This window comes from Tachyglossus aculeatus, chromosome 21, assembly GCF_015852505.1.
Source record: "Tachyglossus aculeatus isolate mTacAcu1 chromosome 21, mTacAcu1.pri, whole genome shotgun sequence".
Classification (NCBI taxonomy): domain Eukaryota; kingdom Metazoa; phylum Chordata; class Mammalia; order Monotremata; family Tachyglossidae; genus Tachyglossus; species Tachyglossus aculeatus.
This window is the reverse complement of record NC_052086.1, coordinates 21,301,384-21,322,635: the sequence shown is the minus strand read 5'-3', so window position 1 is coordinate 21,322,635 and position 21,252 is coordinate 21,301,384. Positions and strand designations below refer to the sequence as shown.

Sequence of the window (21,252 nt, the reverse complement as noted above, 5' to 3'; positions counted from 1 at the left end):
TCATTTGCTGCTTCAACTTCCACTTTTTATCCCCTGACTGTTGGCGATCCACAAAGCTCTGTTTTACATCTGCTACTCTTCTAATTTCATAATCTCTCTTTTTTGTATTACTAATATTACTACTACTACTATTATTATTAAGCTAAACGCTTAACGTGCCAAGCACTGGTCTAAGCAATGGAAATGCTACAAGTTAATCAGATGGGACACAGTCCCGTAACACATGGGGTTCTCATTCCAAGGGAGCTCGGCCACTTGAATCGATTCAGCTACAACCTCTATGTGGCTGAATCCCAAATTAACCTCTTTAGGTCAGGCCTTTTCGGTTATTCAACTCTCCCATTTTCTCTTGCCTCCATGGCATCTCCGCTTGGATGTCCCACCAGCATTGCAAAAATCAACATTTCTAAAACTGAACTCATTTTCCCTCCTGCGCCCACTCCTCCTATATTTCTCATCTCTTCTAATAACTTTGCCATCCTATCTATCCCAAAAGCCCTCAACCATGATATCATCCTCAACTCAACACCATTTTTCAGTTCTCACATTCAGCTGACTGCTAAATCCCCTCTCTATGCTTTCACTATGTCTTTTGGGTAGAATGAGATGGCAGAATCAGGGGAACTTTAAAAAAAAACAAACAGTAGTTTATATACACATGGCATTGGACATTTGGTAAAAATACTACAGTGTAATTTTTTCTAAAGGAGAACTGAGTGTACATTCATGTTCATCAACAAAATTAACATGTATTTTGAAGGGTTGAGCTATTTTTAAATATCACAGAAATGCTTTCCTGGGGATTTCACTTGGGTAGCTAGCACACATGGTGAGATTGATAGTTCAGTCCAATACCCTAAATTAAGCACGGTTGTCTGAAAATTGCTGTTTGCAAATAAGCACTTATGATGTTGAACATTTATGTAGCCATGTATATTATTTGCAAATGCTGAAAGAGTAATGTGTTGCTTTTATAGACAAAATAATAATAATAATAATGGTATTTGTTAAGCACTTACTATCTGCAAAGCACTGTTCTAAGCGCTGGGGTAGGTACAAGGTAATCAGGTTGTCCCACGTGGGGCACACAATCTTAATACCCATTTGACAGATGAGGTAACAGGCACAGAGAAGTTAAGCGACTTGCCCAAAGTCACACAGCTGATAAGTGGCAGAGCTGGGATTAGAACCCATGACCTCTGACTCCCAAGCCCGTGCTCTTTCCACTAAGCCATGCTGCTTCTCTAATACTGCGTAGGTGAAAAAAATTCAAATAAAATCTGTAATCCTTTTCATTTACACTCAATTTCCTTCAGATTTTATTAAAGCTAAATCACTTTTTTAAAAACTCACACTATCTACAGTCCTTATTCATGGCCTTTTCATAAACATTCTCATTTTGGAGAAGACAATTTGTGAAGTGATAGCAGTCTGAGTCAAGGGGTAAATGGATAAACCACAGAAATTCAAATCATTCTAGCTCAACCACTGTATGGATTTCTAGAAATATATAGAACAGACATACATCGTGCACCCAAAGATTCATTCCTAGTTATAGTTAATTACCTGTACCTACCACGTGCTTAACATAGTACTTTGGCCCTTAATACTAACATCTAGCATTATTATTACAGGAATTAATGTGGTTGGGTCCTTCAGCCACCCCCCACAGCTCGATAAAGGGATCAAAGATGAATAAGAGCACCCTACTCCCTAAGCAACACAAATGCTATTTTAATCTTAGCTCTTGCAACTTCTGTATTTCACACTTAGGGAGTTTCATTTGCACACATCCATATGAATGGAGTCTAATTTAGAACGGAAAGTCTTCAGAGGATCCGAGTCGGATCAATCAATCAAAGGTATTTATTGAGTGCTTACTGCGTGCGAAGCACTGAATTTGGCAGTTGGGAGAGTTTAATACTACAGAGTTGGTAGAAATGCTCCCTGCCCACAAGAAGCCGACAGTCTAGATCTCATATCCACTGCATTGTGATTTACATAGTGCCTAGCAGGGCGCCATGCTCATAATGGTAATTTGAAAACAATTTGACAGCACAGTGCTTTGCACGTAGTAAGCGCTTAATAAATGCCAACATTATTATAACGATGGTGAGCATTCTTACAAAAAGCTCGTTATTATCTGGTAGGAAAGCAGTCAGCTCTACCAGGAACGGCTTCTTTAAAGATTTTGTCATTTCCAATGAAAATCTTCCTGAGTCAGGGATAAATGAAAAATAGAAGGCCTAAGGACAAACTGCCTGTGCCCTACCAAATTAAACATGTGTGCTTAAAAGAGTTAAGGGGCCTCATGAGACTGATGGAGTTTAATCGTCACTGAGGGAAATGGCATACTTTCTAACTAGAATTTGCAAAGAAAATAAGTAGAGAGAGCAGGGTGTGTTGGCATTTTTCCCAGCACCTCGCGAGAATCGCCCAAACTACTCTGAGGAAACAGTTGAGAAGAAAAATGTTGAGCCAAGCTGGAAGATGCATTTAGAGTGTGATCTTTCTTTGTCTTTAGAACCACTCAGTTGGGGAAACAGGAGACTCTGGGCTACTCTTATTCTCTCCACTGCCCCAACTCTTCCAGGAGCCAATTGACAGAAGACTGCAAATGATTGGACAGTAATTCAATCAAGTTAATCATTTTTCATTTCCATCACCACAACAAGTAGAGCATGAAAGGCAGTAATCCGAACCCAATTTACCCATTAAACTAGTATGGTAAATAAGTGGCAACAATTTACCGTCTAAATTTCCCCTAGGTGAACTAAAATAAATATACTAAATCGGCAAAACATTGTTTTCACCTTGGATATCTGCGCAGACGATAAAATGGTTCCGAAATAAATCAGTTTAGTAAAAATAACTCAATTGACAGTGGATATTTTACTTAATTTACAGCTGAAATTGACTACGCAAAGGTTTCGACCAATCAGGAGTATTTACCGAGCTCTTCCTATGTGCAGACCACTGTACTAAGCGCTTGGGAGAGTACAATACAGACAAACGGGCAGATACGTTCCCCGCGCCTAACAGGCTTAGAGCAGAAAACAGACTTCATCTTCTTTCTCATAACCTACGGTCGTTTGCGCCAACAATGAAACTGAATATAGAGAAAAGTATTTGCAGTTAAACTTACCTCAAGTTCAAAAATGTCCATAAAGACAGAGTGCCCCTTGGGTGTTTTTTCATTGAGACTGGCAGGCGACCAGATCCAATAGAAATAAGTGCCATCCGAAGAAAGATGCACAGTGCTCATAGTGCTGCCCGTCGGAAAGTGGTTTGCTGGCATTGGCACCACCTGACATACCTGGATTTGGGAAGAAAAGCTCGTGACACTGAAATCCACTGAGAGCTCGCCATTTAACGCTTCCTTGTGCCGGCTAAATATTACTTACCAAATTCAACTCATTTGACTTATAAAAAGTGCTCCAAAATTGAGCGAACAGAGGGCACCAGCCGCCAAATGGCCGATGCTGCACTGTTTGTTCGATTCAGGTAAAAATGACCAAGATCACTTCCAGGTGCACTTTAATCACAAAAATGTGTTCGAATCACCTTAAATGCAATAGGTCAATCAATCAGTGGTATTTATTGAGTGCTTACTGTTGCTCTGGCTTTACTGCACACTCCTTTGAGGGCAGGCATCATGTCTACCTAGTCTATTATTATATCCTAAGCATTTAGTACAGTGCTCTGCACTCAGCAAGCAATCCAATACCATTGATTAATATGTACTTTTAGAACCTAAAACCTTGCCTTTTCATACCAATTAAACTTCAGAAGAGGCATTTAAGGAGTCCCTTCTAATCAAAACAATATTTTACGGAATTTGATAGTGCTGTCAAGATAAATACCAGCAACCAAGACATTTATAAAAGGTTGAAAACTGCCTTCCAAAAATCACATAAAAATGATCATACTTTGATGTTCTTACATGGGAAGCAGCACAAGCTTGGGTATGAGGGTACCTGGGTTCTCAACCCAGCTCTGCCACCTACTTTCTGTGTGACCTGGGGCAAATCACTTAACTGCTCTGTTCCTCAGTTTCCTCATCTATAAAATGGAAACTATCTATTCCCTCTCCCCATTAATCTGCTAGTCCCACATGGGAAAGGGATAATGTCTCAACCTAGCCTATAAATTCACTGTGGGCAGCAAATGTGTCTGTTTATTGTCACAGCATACTCTCCTAAGCACTTAGTACGGGGCTTTGAAGACAGTAAGTGCACAATAAATTTGATTGAATGAATGAACTGATTGCACTTTACCCAGCACACAGAACAGGGCTTGGCGCATTGTAAGCGCTTAACAAATGCCACTTATTATGTAATTTGTTATGCACTTACTATGTGTCAGGCACTGTACTACATGCTGGGGGAGATACAAGATAATCAGATTAGACAGTCACTGTCCCATATAGGGTTCACAGTCTTAATTCCCATTTTACAGATGAGGTAACTGAGGCAGACAGAAGTTAAGGGACTTGCCCAACGTCACACAGCAGACAAGTGGCAGAGCCAGAATTAGAACCCAGGTCTTCTGATTCCCAGGTCCGTGCCCTTTCCACTAGGCATGCTGCTTCTAGTTATTATCACTGACCACATAAATGCAAATTAAAAAAAATAATTCCTTGCCATTTCTTCTTTTCTGTGGAAGTGTTCATTCTCATATAGACAGGAACACAGAATATTAATAATTATTTTGGCATTTGTTAAGCGCTTACTATGTGCCAAGCACTGTTCTAAGCGGTGGGGTGACTACAAGGCAATCAGGTTGGACACAGTCCCTGTCCAACATGGGACTCACAGTCTCCATCCCCATTTTACAGATGAGGTAATTGAGGCAGAGAAAAACTGAGTGACATGCCCAAGGTCACACAACAGACAAGTGGCAGAGCCGGGATTTAGAACCATGGCCTCTGAGTCCCAAGCCCGTGCTCTTGCCACTAGGCCATGCTGCTTCTTGGAAGAAATAATATCTCCACCATGGAAGACTGTGAGCCTGCTGCTGGGTAGGGACCGTCTCTATATGTTGCCTATTTGTACTTCCCAAGCGCTTAGTACAGTGCTCTACACACAGTAAGCGCTCAATAAATACGACTGAATGAATGAACAATGTCAAAGACACTTACACCTTTATCCTCTAAAGAAACTTTCTAAACAATCTTGAGAATAACTTGGTGTTTACCCCTAAATGCATTATAGTGCAAGTTCATCATCAATCGTATTTATTGAGCGCTTACTGTGTGCAGAGCACTGTACTAAGCGCTTGGGAAGTACAAGTTAGCAACGCATTGATTAGTTGCAAGTTGATTATTCTGTCCCCTAAAACTTACAGAATAAAATAGATCTCCAACTCTAGGAGTGATACCTATTCCAAAAGCGTAACCTGACTAAAAACTAAAGTTTAATTTACTTTGTTGACCTTCTTGAAAACATAATAATTGATTGACTGATTGATTGATAATAAGCACTGCATCTAATCTCTGGAAATCAATAAACTGCTCTAATTTCTCGACACCAGAAAGCAGAATTAGGAGCTGTCCTTTCCAAAACATGAGGGACATCACCCACAAATACCCAGGCCCTCTCTCTTGCTTCTAAGAAAATACTGAAAATCATCTCAAACTGATCAAAGTTGTATTTTCTACAGTTGGAGAAAGTAGTGACAACGCGGGGTCCTCCGTCAGTCCCCTGACACTAGGCCACGGGGTGAGGATCTTCTCTCATATGGCACCAGGATTCTCATCAGCCCACTGTTGGGTAGGGACTGTCTCTATATGTTGCCAATTTATACTTCCCAAGCGCTTAGTACAGTGCTCTGCACACAGTAAGCACTCAATAAATACGATTGATGATGATGATGATGAGTAGTGGTACCGTGAGGCGTTCTCAACTTTCAGGAAACTGGTAAGGCTGTGACGGTGGCCACGGCTGTGACTTTTGGACTCTGTTCCTCTAACCCCAATGCCTTAACCTCTTGTTGCATACTTGGCTATCCTTATCTTAGGTTGTTTTATGGTTTTTACTTTTTCATCCTTCTTCATGCGTCTGTTGCTCATCCCCTCTCATATTCTTAAATTCTGAACACCGTGAGATCCAGGCACCATGCCAAAATTTCACCTGTGTGTTTTTCCCTCGCTCTATAATAAACAGTCAGCGCAAAATAAATACGATCACTACTACTAAGTAGTACTACTTAGTACCATCACTACTACTAATACCATCATACTACCATCATCGCTACAAAGAAGCAGCGTGGCTCAGTGGAAAGAGCAAGGGCTTTGGGGTCAGAGGTCATGGGTTCGAATCCTGGCTCCGCCACATGTCTGCTGTGTGACCTTGGGTGAGTCACTTCACTTCTCTGGGCCTCAGTTCCCTCATCTGTCAAATGGGGATGAAGACTGTGAGGCCCCCGTGGGACAACCTGATCACCTTGTATCCTCCCCAGGGCTTAGAACAGTGCTTTGCATGTAGTAAGCGCTTAGCAAATGCCATTATTATTATTATTATTACTATTTATAAGTAGTGGCTGATGGGTCTTTGGAAAAATGGAGTCAGGACTTCGTGTGTTTTCTGAACTGCAACTAGTGCACTGTGGCTTCTAATAGCCCACTGTTGGGTAGGGACTGTCTCTATATGTTGCCAACCTGTACTTCCCAAGCGCTTAGTACAGTGCTCTGCACACAGTAAGCGCTCAATAAATACGACTGATGATGATGATGATTTTGACCAACGCTTGGTAAGTACATGAAATGAGAGGGCTTCTCTAGAAAACCAAATTCATAAAAAAAGGTTTTTCTGGCACGATGAATCTATTCACTGCAAAACTACTGTTCCTGACAACTTCAGGACATTTTCTTACTCTTTCCTAAATATAAAACACAATGGCCTTTTTAAAAAAAAAAATTTTTTTTTACCTGAAGGGTGTTCTGGTCAATGACCTGGAAGAGGGAGTGAGGCTTATTATCAAAAGAGACAGGCCGATGAAGTAGATTGCCATTGCCGAAAGCAATCCATCCTGGCTCCAGCTCTTCATTACGGCAGTACACAAAACCTCTGTGGAAGATAAATATGCACTACATTTACTTGTGGGACTTGCTGGACTTTGAACTCAACTATAAAGTGACAAAGCAACATTCCTGATCCGAAAATAAAATGAAGGTTTTAAACAACTGCAAACGGCAGGGGTTGAGAAAAAGTACATAATAATAAACTAGGTGACTAAACTTGTTCAGCAGATGTTGGAAACGGAAGGGCGAAAAGTTGTTTTTGAAATATTGCTCGTGAAAACGGCACTGACATGATATACTAAAGCAACTAAAATGTATGGCTATTCTCCCTACTTGTTCAATATCGAGTCTGAGCAAGGGAAAATCTATCCCATTTTCAAACCAAAAAAAATCTATTGATATCGTAATAAAAAAAATCAAATTTCTACATCTTTTAACCACAGTCCTTCTGTGGCTTCTATGGACTTGCTTCCACTCTTCAGGAGCTGATATTTTCCTCAGGGAAGACTTGCAAGGAGGAAATACTCCACTACAACGTGATATTTCATTCATTCAATTGTATTTATTGAGCACTTACTGTGTGCAGAGCACTGTACTAAGTGCTTGGAAAGTACAATTTGGCAACAACTGGCAATAATACGACATTGAGTAAGTTCCATATCTCTTACCGTAAAGTTCCATGTAATCCAGATCCTAATTTGCTTACTCCTCTACCAACAGAATTAGTGGTATACAGGTAGAGGCCATCTGCTGTGAGGCAGCGTCCCAAATCGGCATCTGAAACATTTTTAATTTTAATATCTTCATCGATGCAAACATTAGTTAGAAAAATCCGTCTCCTAAGGCTATCCGTATGAAGGAGTCCACGTGCCAGACCTCTTCACGTTCTTTGAGCGGTGCTTCAAAATGAGTCGCTATTCTGGGTACTTTGGTTTCTCCACCGTAGTACTCGCCTGGCTCTCCTTCCACTTGTCCGCCCACTGCTTCTACGTCTCCTTTCCTGGCTCCCCTTACCTCTGGATGTCTCACAAGACTCAGTCTTGGATCCCCATCTCACTCAGCTCATCCTCTCACTTGGCTTAGGCTACCACCTCTATGCAGAAGATTCCCAAATCTACCTCACAGGACAACTTCAGCTCCACACGCTCACATTTCCGCTCGTCTCCGGGGCATCTCCGCACGGATGTCTTCGCATTGTCGTAAATAAAATTGAACTCGTCTTCTGGACTAAATCCACTCCTCCTAAGTTTTCCATCATAAATGGCACCACCAACCCCCGCCCTGGCCCTGAAAGCTTGTGAAATCACTTGTGCCTTCAATGCCTCGCTGTGTTTTAATTAGTTCGTTCAGTCTGTTCAGTTGCTAAATCCTACCGGTTTTTCCTCCACAACAGCACAGAGATCCACCCTTCCTCTCCATCCAAATGTCCACTGCCCTTGTTCTAGGTCTCGTCATCTCCCGAATTAGATTATTGTATTAGCCGTCTCCCTGCTTCCTCTGCCTCTTTTTTCAGTCTACACTGCATTCTGCTACCTGGATCAGCTTGCTAAAACGTTGCTATTTTTCCCTATGGTATTTATTAAAATAATAATAACAATAGTGGTATTCGTTACATGCTTCCTATGTGCCAGGCACTGTTCTAAGTGCTGGGGTAGATACAAGCTAATCAGGTTCGAGTCCCTGGGGCTCACAGCCTTAATCCTCATTTTACAGATATGGTAACTGAGGCCCAGAGAAGTGTGGAGTGACTTGCTCAAGGCCACACAGCAGACAAGTAGTGAAGCCGGGATTAGAACCCAGGGCCTTCTGGCTCCCAGGGTCGTGCTCTAGCCACTAGACTAAGCTACTTCTCATGTGCCTAGCTGTATCGCTTGGCACATCTGTCTCCACTTCTCAAAATCCTCCAAAGGCTACCTATTTCCCTCCTGACAAATAGCTTCAACGTTTTCCACCAGCTCCCCCTTAAATATTTGCTCTCTCCACCTCCAGCTCTCCTGCCCATGCTCATAACAACTTCCATTTTGTACATTCCTCACTCTCAGCTCTCCTGCCTCTGACCACTTTCTCACAGTCGAGAACATCCTATTCGGTCCACAGCCCAGAGCTATCCCCATCTCCAAAGTCATTCTGAAATTCCATTTCCTCCAGGAAGCATTCCCAATTCATTCCCGATTCCCAGTGTCATTCATGACACCCCAATGCCCCCTTAACAATTATATATTTAGTGATTTACATTCTGCCACGTTTGGGTTAAAAATGCAACAGGAAAATTAGGGAACTTTTCCCAGCAATGTTTATACGCCTGGATGCGGCATTAGAGTATTAAAAAAAAACAGTTGTACATATGCAAGCCAATCTTGTCCACTTTACGTTTGTCCTTTCGTGCCTTAATACTGCCGGCAAAACTATTTCTTTTCCCTTATTGACACCCATGCCCATCAACCTCGTCAGTCGTTCCGGACATTTAACTCCCTCCTCAGGCCCCCTCCCCCTCCCCCTCAACAATCGGGCCACCTACTTCACTGGGAAAATTAACACCATCAAATCTGAGCTCCCCAAAATCGCCCCTCTCTTCTCCACCCCTGCTCCTCTCGGCCTCCTCTTCTATTTTCCCATCCTTCCCAGCAGTATCTTCAGAGGAGATCTCCTCCCTCCTCTCAAGTGCCACCCCCTCCATATGCGCATCAGACCTCATTCCCTCCATATCAAGCAAAAACTCCTCACTATTGGCTTCAAATCACTCCATCACCTTGCCCTCTCTTACCTCACCTCCCTTCTCTCCTTCTCCAGCCCAGCTCGCACACTCCACTCCTCTGGTGCTAAACCTTCTCACTGGGCCTCGGTCTCGCCTGTCCCACCATCGACCCCTGGCCCACATCCTACCCCTGGTCTGGAATGCCCTACCTCCTCAAATCCGCCAATAAAAATTACCCCTTCGAAGCCCTACTGAAGGCTCTCCTCTTCCAAGAGGTCTTCCCAGACTAAGCCCCCTTTTCCCCAGCTCCGCCTCCCCTCCATGTCGCCCTGACTCGCTCCCTCTGCTCTACTCTCCCTCCCCCCCACAGCACTTGAGTATATTATGTACATATCCATAATTCTATTTATTATATTGACGTCTGTTGATTTGTCTCCCTCCTTCTAGACTGTAAGCCCAGTGTGGGCAGGGATTGTCTCTATTGCTGAATTGTCCCTTCCAAGTGCTTAGTACAGTGCTCTGCACAAAGTAAATGCTCAATAAACATGACTGAATGAATGAATAAGCAGATGCCAAAGCATAGGGGAAATAAACTACAGCATATATTTTCCTTGCAAGGATACAACCCTTGTTTTATATGAAAGCACGGTACTCATTTATTCACTTATTTCAGTTTTTTTCGCTTTCCAATACTTGGGCTATTACAAACTGTACCTCTGCTTCTTCCTCTTGCTCCCACTACTTGAAAACGATCATTCAGATTGCAGGGGATCAAGGAGAGATTGGGCTGAGTGGAAGGGGAGGCAGCAGATATAAACAACTCGCTGGAGGAGTTTGGAAAGGAAGAGTAGGAAGGAGACGGGGTGATGATCGGAGAGCGCTTTGGGGTCAAGGGAGGGTTTTCTTTACGAAAGGGGATACACGGGCATGTTTAAAAGCAGTGGGAAAAAGCCACTGGAAAGCAAACAGTTGAAGATGGCAACGGGGAAGGAGAAGGGGTGATTTCATTTAATGCTAACATAAAAACTCAAACTTCATTTGTTTCATACGGAAAATCAGGCAGGAGAATCCAGAAATGTCTCAGAACGTAGTTTCACTATCTTTAATGATTCATAATGGGAATAAAATGAAATGGCCTTTCCTATTTCAACTGCTTAATAAAAATCAACCTAGAATTTGCATAGCAAAGCTCTTAAAAATTTTTAATTTGCTTTCTGAGCCCTAAATCAATATTTCTTTTCCATTTCTAAATGACTAACTGAAAACTCAAATTATTAAAATCTTCTTTGGGACACAAACCAAAATCTGTCCTGAAGGATGGTCTAACTCCGAAAATTTCAGTCCTGCATATTTTGTTCTAGAGAAATTAGTTCAATCTCTCATCCAAGCCCAACTGGATTATTGCATCAGCCTCCTTTCTGATCTCCCATCCTCCTGTTTCTCCCCACTTCGGTCTATACTTCACTCTGCTGCCTGGGTTATCTTTGTACAGAAACGCTCTGGGCATGTCACTCCCCTCCTCAAAAATCTCCAGTGGTTGCCTGTCAACCTTCGAACCAAGCAAAAATTCCTTACTCTCGGCTTCAAGGCTGTCCATCCCCTCGCCCCCTCCTACCTCACCTCCCTTCTCTCCTTCTCCAGCCCAGCCCGCACCCTCCGCTCCTCTGCCGCTAACCTCCTCACTGTGCCTCATTCTCACCTGTCCCGTTGTCGGCCCACGTCCTCCCCCAGGCCTGGAATGCCCTCCCTCCACACATCCGCCAAACTAGCTCTCTTCCTCCCTTCAAAGCCCTACTGAGAGCTCACCTCCTCCAGGGAGCCTTCCCAAACTGAGCCCCCGCTTTTTTCCCTCCTCCTTCTCCTCCTCCCCATCCCTCCCTCTGCCCTACCCCCTTCCCCTCCCCACAGCACTTGTATATATTTGCACATATTTATTACTCTATTTTATTTGTACATATTTACTATATTTATTTTATTAATTATGTGTATATAGCTATGATTCTATTTATTCTGATTGACACCAAACTACTTGTTTTGTTTTGTTGTCTGTCTCCCCCTTTTAGACTGTAAACCCATTGTTGGGTAGCGACCGTCTCTATATGTTGCCAATGTGTACTTCCCAAGTGCTTAGTACAGTGCTCTGCACACAGTAAATGCTCAATAAATATGATTGAATGAATGAAAATGCTTGGAAAGTACAAAAATAAATGAGTGGTACTCCCTGACCACAAGGAACGTACACACTAAAAGGGGAGATAGACATTTAAATCATCAATCGTATTTATCAATCATATTTATTGAGCGCTTACTGTGTGCAGAGCACTGTACTAAGCGCTTAAATAAATTTAAATAATTACAAATGGAGTACTCGAGATAAATAATTGAATGTACAACTAAATACACATATACCAAGGGTACTAAAGGCAGAGAGAAATGTGTCTGCAGGTGTTGGAGTTGGCTGAGGGTTGACAACAATCGTTTTGCACACCATCACCCCAGTGAGAAAATTGGGAGGGCAAAGACTATATAAACAATGACTCCCACCCCTGACAAGGAGTTGGCATGAATCCAGGCAAATACCAAGATTTATGTCTCTTTTCTCACCTTCGCCCGGCATCACTGTGTCAATGCAAATTCCTACAAGTACTTTCGATGAATCCACTGTCACCTACCCTCTCCAAGAGTCCCCAAACTTGCTGGTTTCCTTGTCTTGTGAAATGTCACTTTTTACCCACTCAATGACTGAAGAGGCAGCAAACCCCTTTAAGCAATCTTGACCTCGGAATTACATCAACAAGCTGGGTTTTGCGAATACTGTCCGCTCCTCTTACTTTAGAGCACTGTGAAAAATGGTCATCACCTTTATTCTCAGCACTGGAGCCTGTATTACCATCAGGTGCAGGCAACATATCTTCAAATCCCCACGACACCATGTGCTTCCCTCCGAGCAGACAGGAAGGGGATCCCGGCCCCCCTTCCAAAAGCAGCAACCTTGAGAGGGGCAAAACCAGAACACAAAGTCATTCCAACGACTTCGGTAAGAGGGAAAAAGCTCATGTCGAAGAACGATTTAGTTGGCGTGGAGAATTACGGACGCTCTGGTTTGTCTAAAGGGATTTGGGGGGAACGTGTCAAAGAAAACTGCATTTGAGAAAAACCTAAAATTTTTTAAAACCGATTGAGAACGCCCTTCTTCGATCATACACTTCTAGTCTTCTAACCTTAATTTTGATAGTGGTAAGGCTTGGCCTTTAGAAATCTACAGTAAAGTACTCACGATTTCAGAGCAAAGGTAAAATAACTCTACTCCAAGGCTAACACCTACCTGTACAACACGTCGGCTACAGGCAGGGACCCCAGATCGGTCTGTTTCTGTAACAGGTGGACTGTATGAACAAATGTTTTCAACGAACCCCTAGAAAACAACAAACAGCAAAATATACATTACAATGATTTGGTTCTTCAATAGTTTGCTGATCCTAACTTTCTCTAAACCTGAAGGGCATGCTTATATATCTGATGATGATGGCATTTATTAAGCGCTTACGATGTGCAAGGCACTGTTCCTAAGCACTGAATAATAATAATGATGGCATTTCTTTATTTCTTTATTTATTTTACTTGTACATATCTATTCTATTTATTTTATTTTGTTAGTATGTTTGCTTTTGTTCTCTGTCTCCCCCTTTGAGACTGTGAGCCCACTGTTGGGTAGGGACTGTCTCTAGATGTTGCCAATTTGTACTTCCCAAGCGCTTAGTACAGTGCTCTGCACATAGTAAGCGCTCAATAAATACGATTGACTGATTGATTGATTTCTTAAGCGCTTACTACGTGCAAAGCACCGCTCTAAGCGCCGGGGAGGATACAGGGTGATCAGGTTGTACTAGGCGGGGCTCAGTCTTAATCCCCATTTTCCAGATGAGGTAACTGAGGCACAGAGAAGTGAAGTGACTTGCCCAAACTCACCCAGCTGACAACTGGCGGAGCCGGGGGTTGAACCCGTGACCTCTGACTTCCAAGCCCGGGCTCTTTCCACTGAGCCACGCTGCTTCTCTAGCCACGATCTCATCATCATCATCAATCGTATTTATTGAGCGCTTACTGTGTGCAGAGCACTGTACTAAGCGCTTGGGAAGTCCAAGTTGGCAACATACAGAGACAGTCCCTACCCAATAGTGGGCTCACAGTCTAAAAGGGGGAGACAGAGAACAAAACCAAACATACTAACAAAATAAAATAAATAGAATAGATATGTACAAGTAAAATAAATTAATAGAGTAATAAATATGTACAAACATATATACATATATACAGGTGCTGTGGGGAAGGGAAGGAGGTAAGATGGTGGGGGATGGAGAGGGGGAGAGGAAGGAAGGGGCTCAGTCCGGGAAGGCCTCATCTGTCCTATGAACTCATGAATCTTTGTTTCTCCCTTGAAACACGATGTAGCGTTTCCTTCCCGAGGCCCAGCAGGCCATTGAGGAACTCTGCAAAGCCCCTAGTAGTTTCTGACTCCCCTGGACAACTGCTGCCGTCCTCTCCTGAAAAGTGGTGAACCAAAGGTCTGAGCGTGGCCGGAGCAGAGGCAGATGTGGCATTGTGCCCTCCCAACCTGCCCCCGGGGGCCTGGGGATCCATGGGTTCTGTCTAATCCCCAGCCTTCCTCTCAATTCAGCCAATTTAATAAGAATTATTATCATTATTATTAGGGTACTTGTTAAGTGCTTACTAAGCACCTGTGTAAATACAAGTTATTACAGGTTAATCAGGTTGGACACCGTCCCTGTCCCTCACAGATGAGGTAACTGAGGCCCGGAGAAGTTAAGTCACCTCCCCAAGGTCACACAGCGGACAAGTGGCAGAGCCAGGATTAGAACTCAGGTCCTCGAGGTAACTGAGGCCTGGAGAAGTTAAGTCACCTCCCCAAGGTCACACAGCAGAGAAGTGGCAGAGTCAGGATTAGAACTCGGGTCCTCCTGACTCCCTGTCCCGTTTCTATCCACTAAGCCACACTGCTTCCCTGCTTATGCTGGGTGTCCAATTCACGGCCAAAAGCTTGAGGCTTTTGAAGTGTGAGCAGTGCCACCTGGCCCAAACAAGGCAATTCATTCATTCATTCAGTCGTATTTATTGAGCGCTTACTGTGGGCACAGCACTGTACTAAGCGCTTGGGAAGTACAAGTTGGCAACATACAGAGATGGTCCCTGCCCAACAACGGGCTCACAGTCTAGAAGGGGGAGACAGACAACGAAACAAAACATGCAGACAGGTGTCAAAATCGTCAAAACAAATAGAATTAAAGCTAGCTGCACATCATTAACAAAATAAATAGAATAGTAAATATGTACAATTAAAATAGAGTAATAAATCTGTACAAACATACACACAGGTGCTGTGGGGAGGGGAAGGAGGTAGGGCGGGGGGGATGGGGAGGAGGAGAGGAAAAAGGGGGCTCAGTCTGGGAAGGCCTCCTGGAGGAGGTGAGCTCTCAGTAGGGCTTTGAAGGTTGAGGGGTCACATAACTAGTTATGGTTAGGAAACGGTTAGGCAACACCACCGACAACACAGACTGGGAAACTAAATCAATCAACTGCATTTTTAGTTTTTAGCTTTTTTTAAGGGTATTCGCTAAGCATTTAACTCTGTGCCAGGCACTGTATTAAGCGCTGAGATAGGTACATGATCATCATCATCAATCGTATTTATTGAGCGCTTACTATGTGCAGAGCACTGTACTAAGCGCTTGGGAAGTATAAATTGGCAACATACAGAGACAGTCCCTACCCAACAGTGGGCTCACAGTCTAAAGCGCTTAACATGATAATCAGGTTGGACCGGGTCCATGTCCCACATGGGGCTCACGGTCTTAATCCCCATTTTACAGATGAGGTCACGGAGGCACAAAGAAGTGAAGTGACTTGCCCGAGGTCCCACAGGCAGACAAGTGGCAGAGCTGGAATTAGAACCCGGGTCCTCCTGACTCCCAGCCCTGTGCTCTCTCCACTATAGGTTCGAATCCCGGATCTGCCAATGGCCGGCTGTGTGACTTTGGGCAAGTCACTTAAGTTCTCTGTGCCTCAGTGACCTCATCTGGAAAATGGGAATTAAGACTGTGAAAACCCCCCGTGGGACAATCTGATCTCCTTGTAACCTCCCCAGCACTTAGAACAGTGCTTTGCACATAGTAAGTGCTTAATAAATGCCATTATTATTATTATTATTATTAGAACAGTGCTTTGCACATAGTAAGCGCTTAATAAATGCCATCATTAGGCAATGCTGCTTCTCTGCATGCCTACTGCGTGCACATTACCCACTTGTACTTCCCAAGCAGTCAGTACAGTGCTCTGCACACAGTAAGCGCTCAATAAATACGATTGAATGAATTTGGGAAAGCACAATACAACAGAGTTGGCAGAGATGATCCTGCCCACAAAGGATTTACAGTCTACAGGGGAGAGAGATGTTAAAATAAAAATAGGGATAGGGGAAAATATTACGGAACAGCATGGCCTAACGGAAAGAGCTTGGGCCCGGGGGTCAGAACACCTGGGTTCTAATCCCGGCCCTGCCAACTGCTGCTGTGTGACCTTGGACAAACGACTTAACTTCTCTATGCCTTTGTTTCTTCATCTGTAAAATGGGGATTCACTATCTGTTCTTTCTCTTACTTAAGACCGTGAGCCCCATGCGGAATAGAGGTTGTGCCCGCCCTGATTAATTTGTCTCTAACCCAGAGTTTAGAACAGTGTTTGACACAAAGTAAGAACTTCACAACTACACGAACACTAATAATAATAATAATAAATAAAAAAGTAGTCATTACAATTCCTATCATCTGAAACCAAGCAGCGGGAACTTTTTTTATGGTATTTGTTAAGTGGTATTAATCCCCATTTAATCAATCAATCAATCAATCGTATTTATTGAGCGCTTACTGTGTGCAGAGCACTGGACTAAGCGCTTGGGAAGTACAAGCTGGCAACATATAGAGACGGTCCCTACCCAACAGTGGGCTCACAGTCTAGAAGGGGGAGACAGAGAACAAAACCAAACATACTAACAAAATAAAATAAATAGAATAGAAAGGTACAAGTATAATAAATAGAGTAATAAATATGTACAAACATATATACATATATACAGGTGCTGTGGGGAAGGGAAGGAGGTAAGATGGGGGGATGGAGAGGGGGACAAGGGGGAGAGAAGGAAGGGGCTCAAATCCCACAGATAAGGTAAGTGAGGCACAGAGAAGTGATGAGACTTACCCAAAGTCACACAGCAGACTAGTGATGGAGCCGGGATTAGAACCCAGGTCCTTCTGACACCCAGGTTCTAACCACAAGAACAGTGCCAGTGCTTAGAACAATGCTTTGCACATAGTAAGTGCTAAATAAATGCCATTATTATTATTATTATTATTATTATTATTATTAAGCCCATGCTGCTTCTCGTACCTTCAAATGCGCTATGCACATTTCCATTAATTTTGGAACCACCTGTACTACATTCTGTGAGCAATAAATCTTTTTTGTTCAATTAACTAATCAATGAAAAGCAGTGTGGCCTGGAAAACGCGCACAAGCCTCAGAGTCAGAGGACCTGGGTTCCGATCCCAGCTCCATCACTTGCCTGCTGTGTCACCTTAGACAAGTCATTTAATGTCCTTGGGCCTCAGTTTCCTCATGCGTAAAAAGAAGACCTGTTCTCCCTCCTACCTCCCCTGTGAGCCCCATGTGGCACAGGGACTGTGTCTGACCTGATATTATCTTTTCTCTACCCAAGTGCTTAGCACAATCCTTGGAACATAGTGAATGCTCAACAAATAGTAGAGTTATTAATATTATCATCATTAATAATGATATTTACTGAGCACTCACGCTGTGCAGAGCACTACGCTAAGGGCTTGTGAGAGTACGATATAGTAGGTAAACACAATCCCTGCCCTCAAAGACCGTACAATCTTGTGAGGGAGACAGACCTTAAAAATAAACTGCACGTAGGAAAAGCAGCTCAACAAATAGTAGAGTTATTAATATTATCATCATTAATAATGATATTTACTGAGCACTTACTCTGTGCAGAGCACAACGCTAAGGGCTTGTGAGAGTACGATACAGTAGGTAAACACAATCCCTGCCCTCAAAGATCGTACAATCTTGTGGGGGAGACAGACGCTAAAAATAAACTGCACGTAGGAGAAGCAGCTCAACAAATAGTAGAGTTATTAATATTATCATCATTAATAATGATATTTACTGAGCACTTACTCTGTGCAGAGCACTACGCTAAGGGCTTGTGAGAGTACGATATAGTAGGTAAACACAATCCCTGCCCTCAAAGACCGTACAGTCTTGTGAGGGAGACAGACCTTAAAAATAAACTGCACGTAGGAAAAGCAGCTCAACAAATAGTAGAGTTATTAATATTATCATCATTAATAATGATATTTACTGAGCACTTACTCTGTGCAGAGCACTACGCTAAGGGCTTGTGAGAGTACGATATAGTAGGTAAACACAATCCCTACCCTCAAATTTCGTACAATCTTGTGGGGGAGACGGACGTTAAAAATAAACTGCACGTAGGAGAAGCAGCTCAAATAGTAGAGTTATTAATAATGATATTTACTGAGCACTTACTCTGTGCAGAGCACTATGCTAAGGGCTTGTGAGAGTACGATACAGTAGGTAAACACAATCCCTGCCCTCAAAGATGGTACAATCTTGTGGGGGAGACAGACGTTAAAAATAAACTGCATGTAGGAGAAGCAGCTCAATAAATAGTAGAGTTATTAATATTACCATTATTAATAATGATATTTACTGAGCAGAGTACGCTAAGGGCTTGTGAGAGTACGATACAGTAGGAAAACACAATCCCTGCCCTCAAATTTCGTACAATCGTGTGGGGGAGACAGATGTTAAAAATAAACTGCACGTAGGAGAAGCAGCTCAACAAACAGTAGAGTTATCATTAATAATGATATTTACTGAGCACTTACTCTGTGCAGAGCACTACGCTAAGGGCTTGTGAGAGTATGATATAGTAGGTAAACACAATCCCTGCCCTCAAATTTCGTACAATCTTTGGGGGAGACAGATGTTAAAATAAACTGCACGTAGGAGAAGCAGCTCAACAAATAGTAGAGTTATTAATATTATCATCTTTAATAATGACATTTACTGAGCACCTACTCTGTGCAGAGCACTACGCTAAGGGCTTGTGAGAGTACGATATAGTAGGTAAACACAATCCCTGCCCTCAAAGATGGTACAATCTTGTGGGGGACACAGACGTTAAAAATAAACTGCACGTAGGAGAAGCAGCTCAACAAATAGTAGAGTTATTAATATTATCATTATTAATAATGATATTTACTGAGCAGAGTACGCTAAGGGCTTGTGAGAGTATGATATAGTAGGTAAACACAATCCCTGCCCTCAAATATCATGCAATCTTTGGGGGAGACAGATGTTAAAATAAACTGCATGTAGGAGAAGCAGCTCAACAAATAGTAGAGTTATTAATAATGATATTTACTGAGCACTTACTCTGTGCAGAGCACTATGCTAAGGGCTTGTGAGAGTACGATATAGTAGGTAAACACAATCCCTGCTCTCAAATTTCGTACAATCTTGTGGGGGAGACGGACGTTAAAATAAACTGCAGGTAGGAGAAGCAGCACAACAAATAGTAGAGTTATTAATAATGATATTTACTGAACACTTACTCCGTGCAGAGCACTACGCTAAGGGCTTGTGAGAGTACGATATAGTAGGTAAACACAATCCCTGCCCTCAAATTTCGTACAATCTTGTGGGGGAGACGGACGTTAAAATAAACTGCAGGTAGGAGAAGCAGCAGAGTACATAAAATATACACCAAAGTGCTGGAGGAGGGGAGGGTCAAAGTGGTTGGGGGTACGGTTTTAAGTGCACAGGTGTCATCATCATCATCATCAATCGTATTTATTGAGCGCTTACTATGTGCAGAGCACTGTACTAAGCGCTTGGGAAGAACAAATTGGCAACATATAGAGACAGTCCCTACCCAACAGTGGGCTCACAGTCTAAAAGGGGGAGACAGAGAACAAAACCAAACATACCAACAAAATAAAATAAATAGAATAGATATGTCGCAGCGGGGAGGGACAGATGAGTGGTTCATAGGATTTTAGTAGGACTTTCAAGAAGGTTAAGCGCTTAGTACAGTGCTCTGCACACAGTAAGCGCTCAATAAATACGATTGATTGAAGAGTGGCGGCGGGGCGTACAGGAAGGGGAAAGGAATTCCAGGGAGGAGAGGAACAAAGGGGGAGACGGCGAGAGACAAAAGAGGAAGGCAGTCAGTTGGTGATGGAGGAGTGGGTTGGGTTAAAGTGAGAGAAGAGCAAGGATAGAAAGGAAACAGCTGAATGACTGCCTTAAAAAAAAAAAAATAATAATAATGGTGGTATTTGTTAAGTGCTTACTATGTGCAAAGCACTGTTCTAAGCGCTGGGGAGGTTACAAGGTGATCAGGTTGTCCCACGTGGGGCTCACAGTCTTAATCCCCATTTTCCAGATGAGGTCACTGAGGCACAGAGAACTTAAGTGACTTGCCCCAAGTCACACAGCTGACAATTGGCAGAGCTGGGATTTGAACCCATGACCTCTGACTCCAAAGCCCGGGCTCTTTCCACTGAGCCACGCTGCAGCTGACGGTGAGGAGTTACTGCCTGATGTGGAATTGAATACACTGGAGTGACTCGCCCAAGGTTTAAGCCTGAATGTTATTAAGACCACCACAAGTTAATTATTACACCCTTACCAGTTCCGTTCGAGTTAATTAATCTTTCAGGGATCTCAAAATAGCCATAGTCTAACTGAAAGGCAATTTTCAGGAGCAAAAGAAAAAGAACATTACAAGAACAAAGTCATTCTATTTGGGTTCCTCTTCTGCAGTTCTACAAGCAAGCAACTCACAGAACTGGCAGCCTTCTTTCATGGGTGACCCATTACAGCAGTGATAACATTTATATATATACACTAGACTATTTCTAGACTTTGAGCCCGCTGTTGGGTAGGGACCGTCTCTATATGTTGCCAACCTGTACTTCCCAAGCGCTTAGTACAGTGCTCTGCACACAGTAAGCGCTCAATAAATACGATTGAATGAATGAATGAATGAATGTACGCATATATCAGTAACAGAGTTTCCATTAACTGCCATAAAGAAGCAGCGTGGCTCATTGGAAAGAGCACAGGTTTGGGAGTCAGAGGTCATGTGTTCTAATGCCAGTTCTGCTGCTTGTCAGCTGTGTGACTTTGGGCAAGTCACTTCACTTCTCTGTGCCTCAGTTACCTCATCTGTAAAATGGGGATTAAGACTGAGCCCCACATGGGATCACCCTATATCCACCCCAGCACTTAGAACAGTGCTTTGCACATAGTAAGCGGTTAACAAATGCCATTATTATTATTATAATAAACCACACTTTTCAATCAATTGGTCGTATTTACTGAGCACTTCCTGTGTGGGGGGCACTGC

General features: G+C 42.9%; 1 protein-coding gene across 2 annotated transcripts in view; it reads right to left on the bottom strand.

The window, feature by feature from the left end:
- Positions 1–21,252, bottom strand: part of HECTD4 (HECT domain E3 ubiquitin protein ligase 4) — a 227,360-nt gene that overhangs the window by 133,094 nt on the left and 73,014 nt on the right. For both annotated transcript variants that reach the window (XM_038763449.1, XM_038763450.1), the window contains exons 3-7: positions 13,042–13,131; positions 12,577–12,707; positions 7,690–7,798; positions 6,929–7,067; positions 3,146–3,316 (exon numbers count right to left, since the gene is read on the bottom strand). In XM_038763449.1, coding sequence (XP_038619377.1) covers positions 3,146–3,316; positions 6,929–7,067; positions 7,690–7,798; positions 12,577–12,707; positions 13,042–13,131 — 640 coding nt within the window. The remainder of the gene's footprint in view (positions 1–3,145; positions 3,317–6,928; positions 7,068–7,689; positions 7,799–12,576; positions 12,708–13,041; positions 13,132–21,252) is intronic.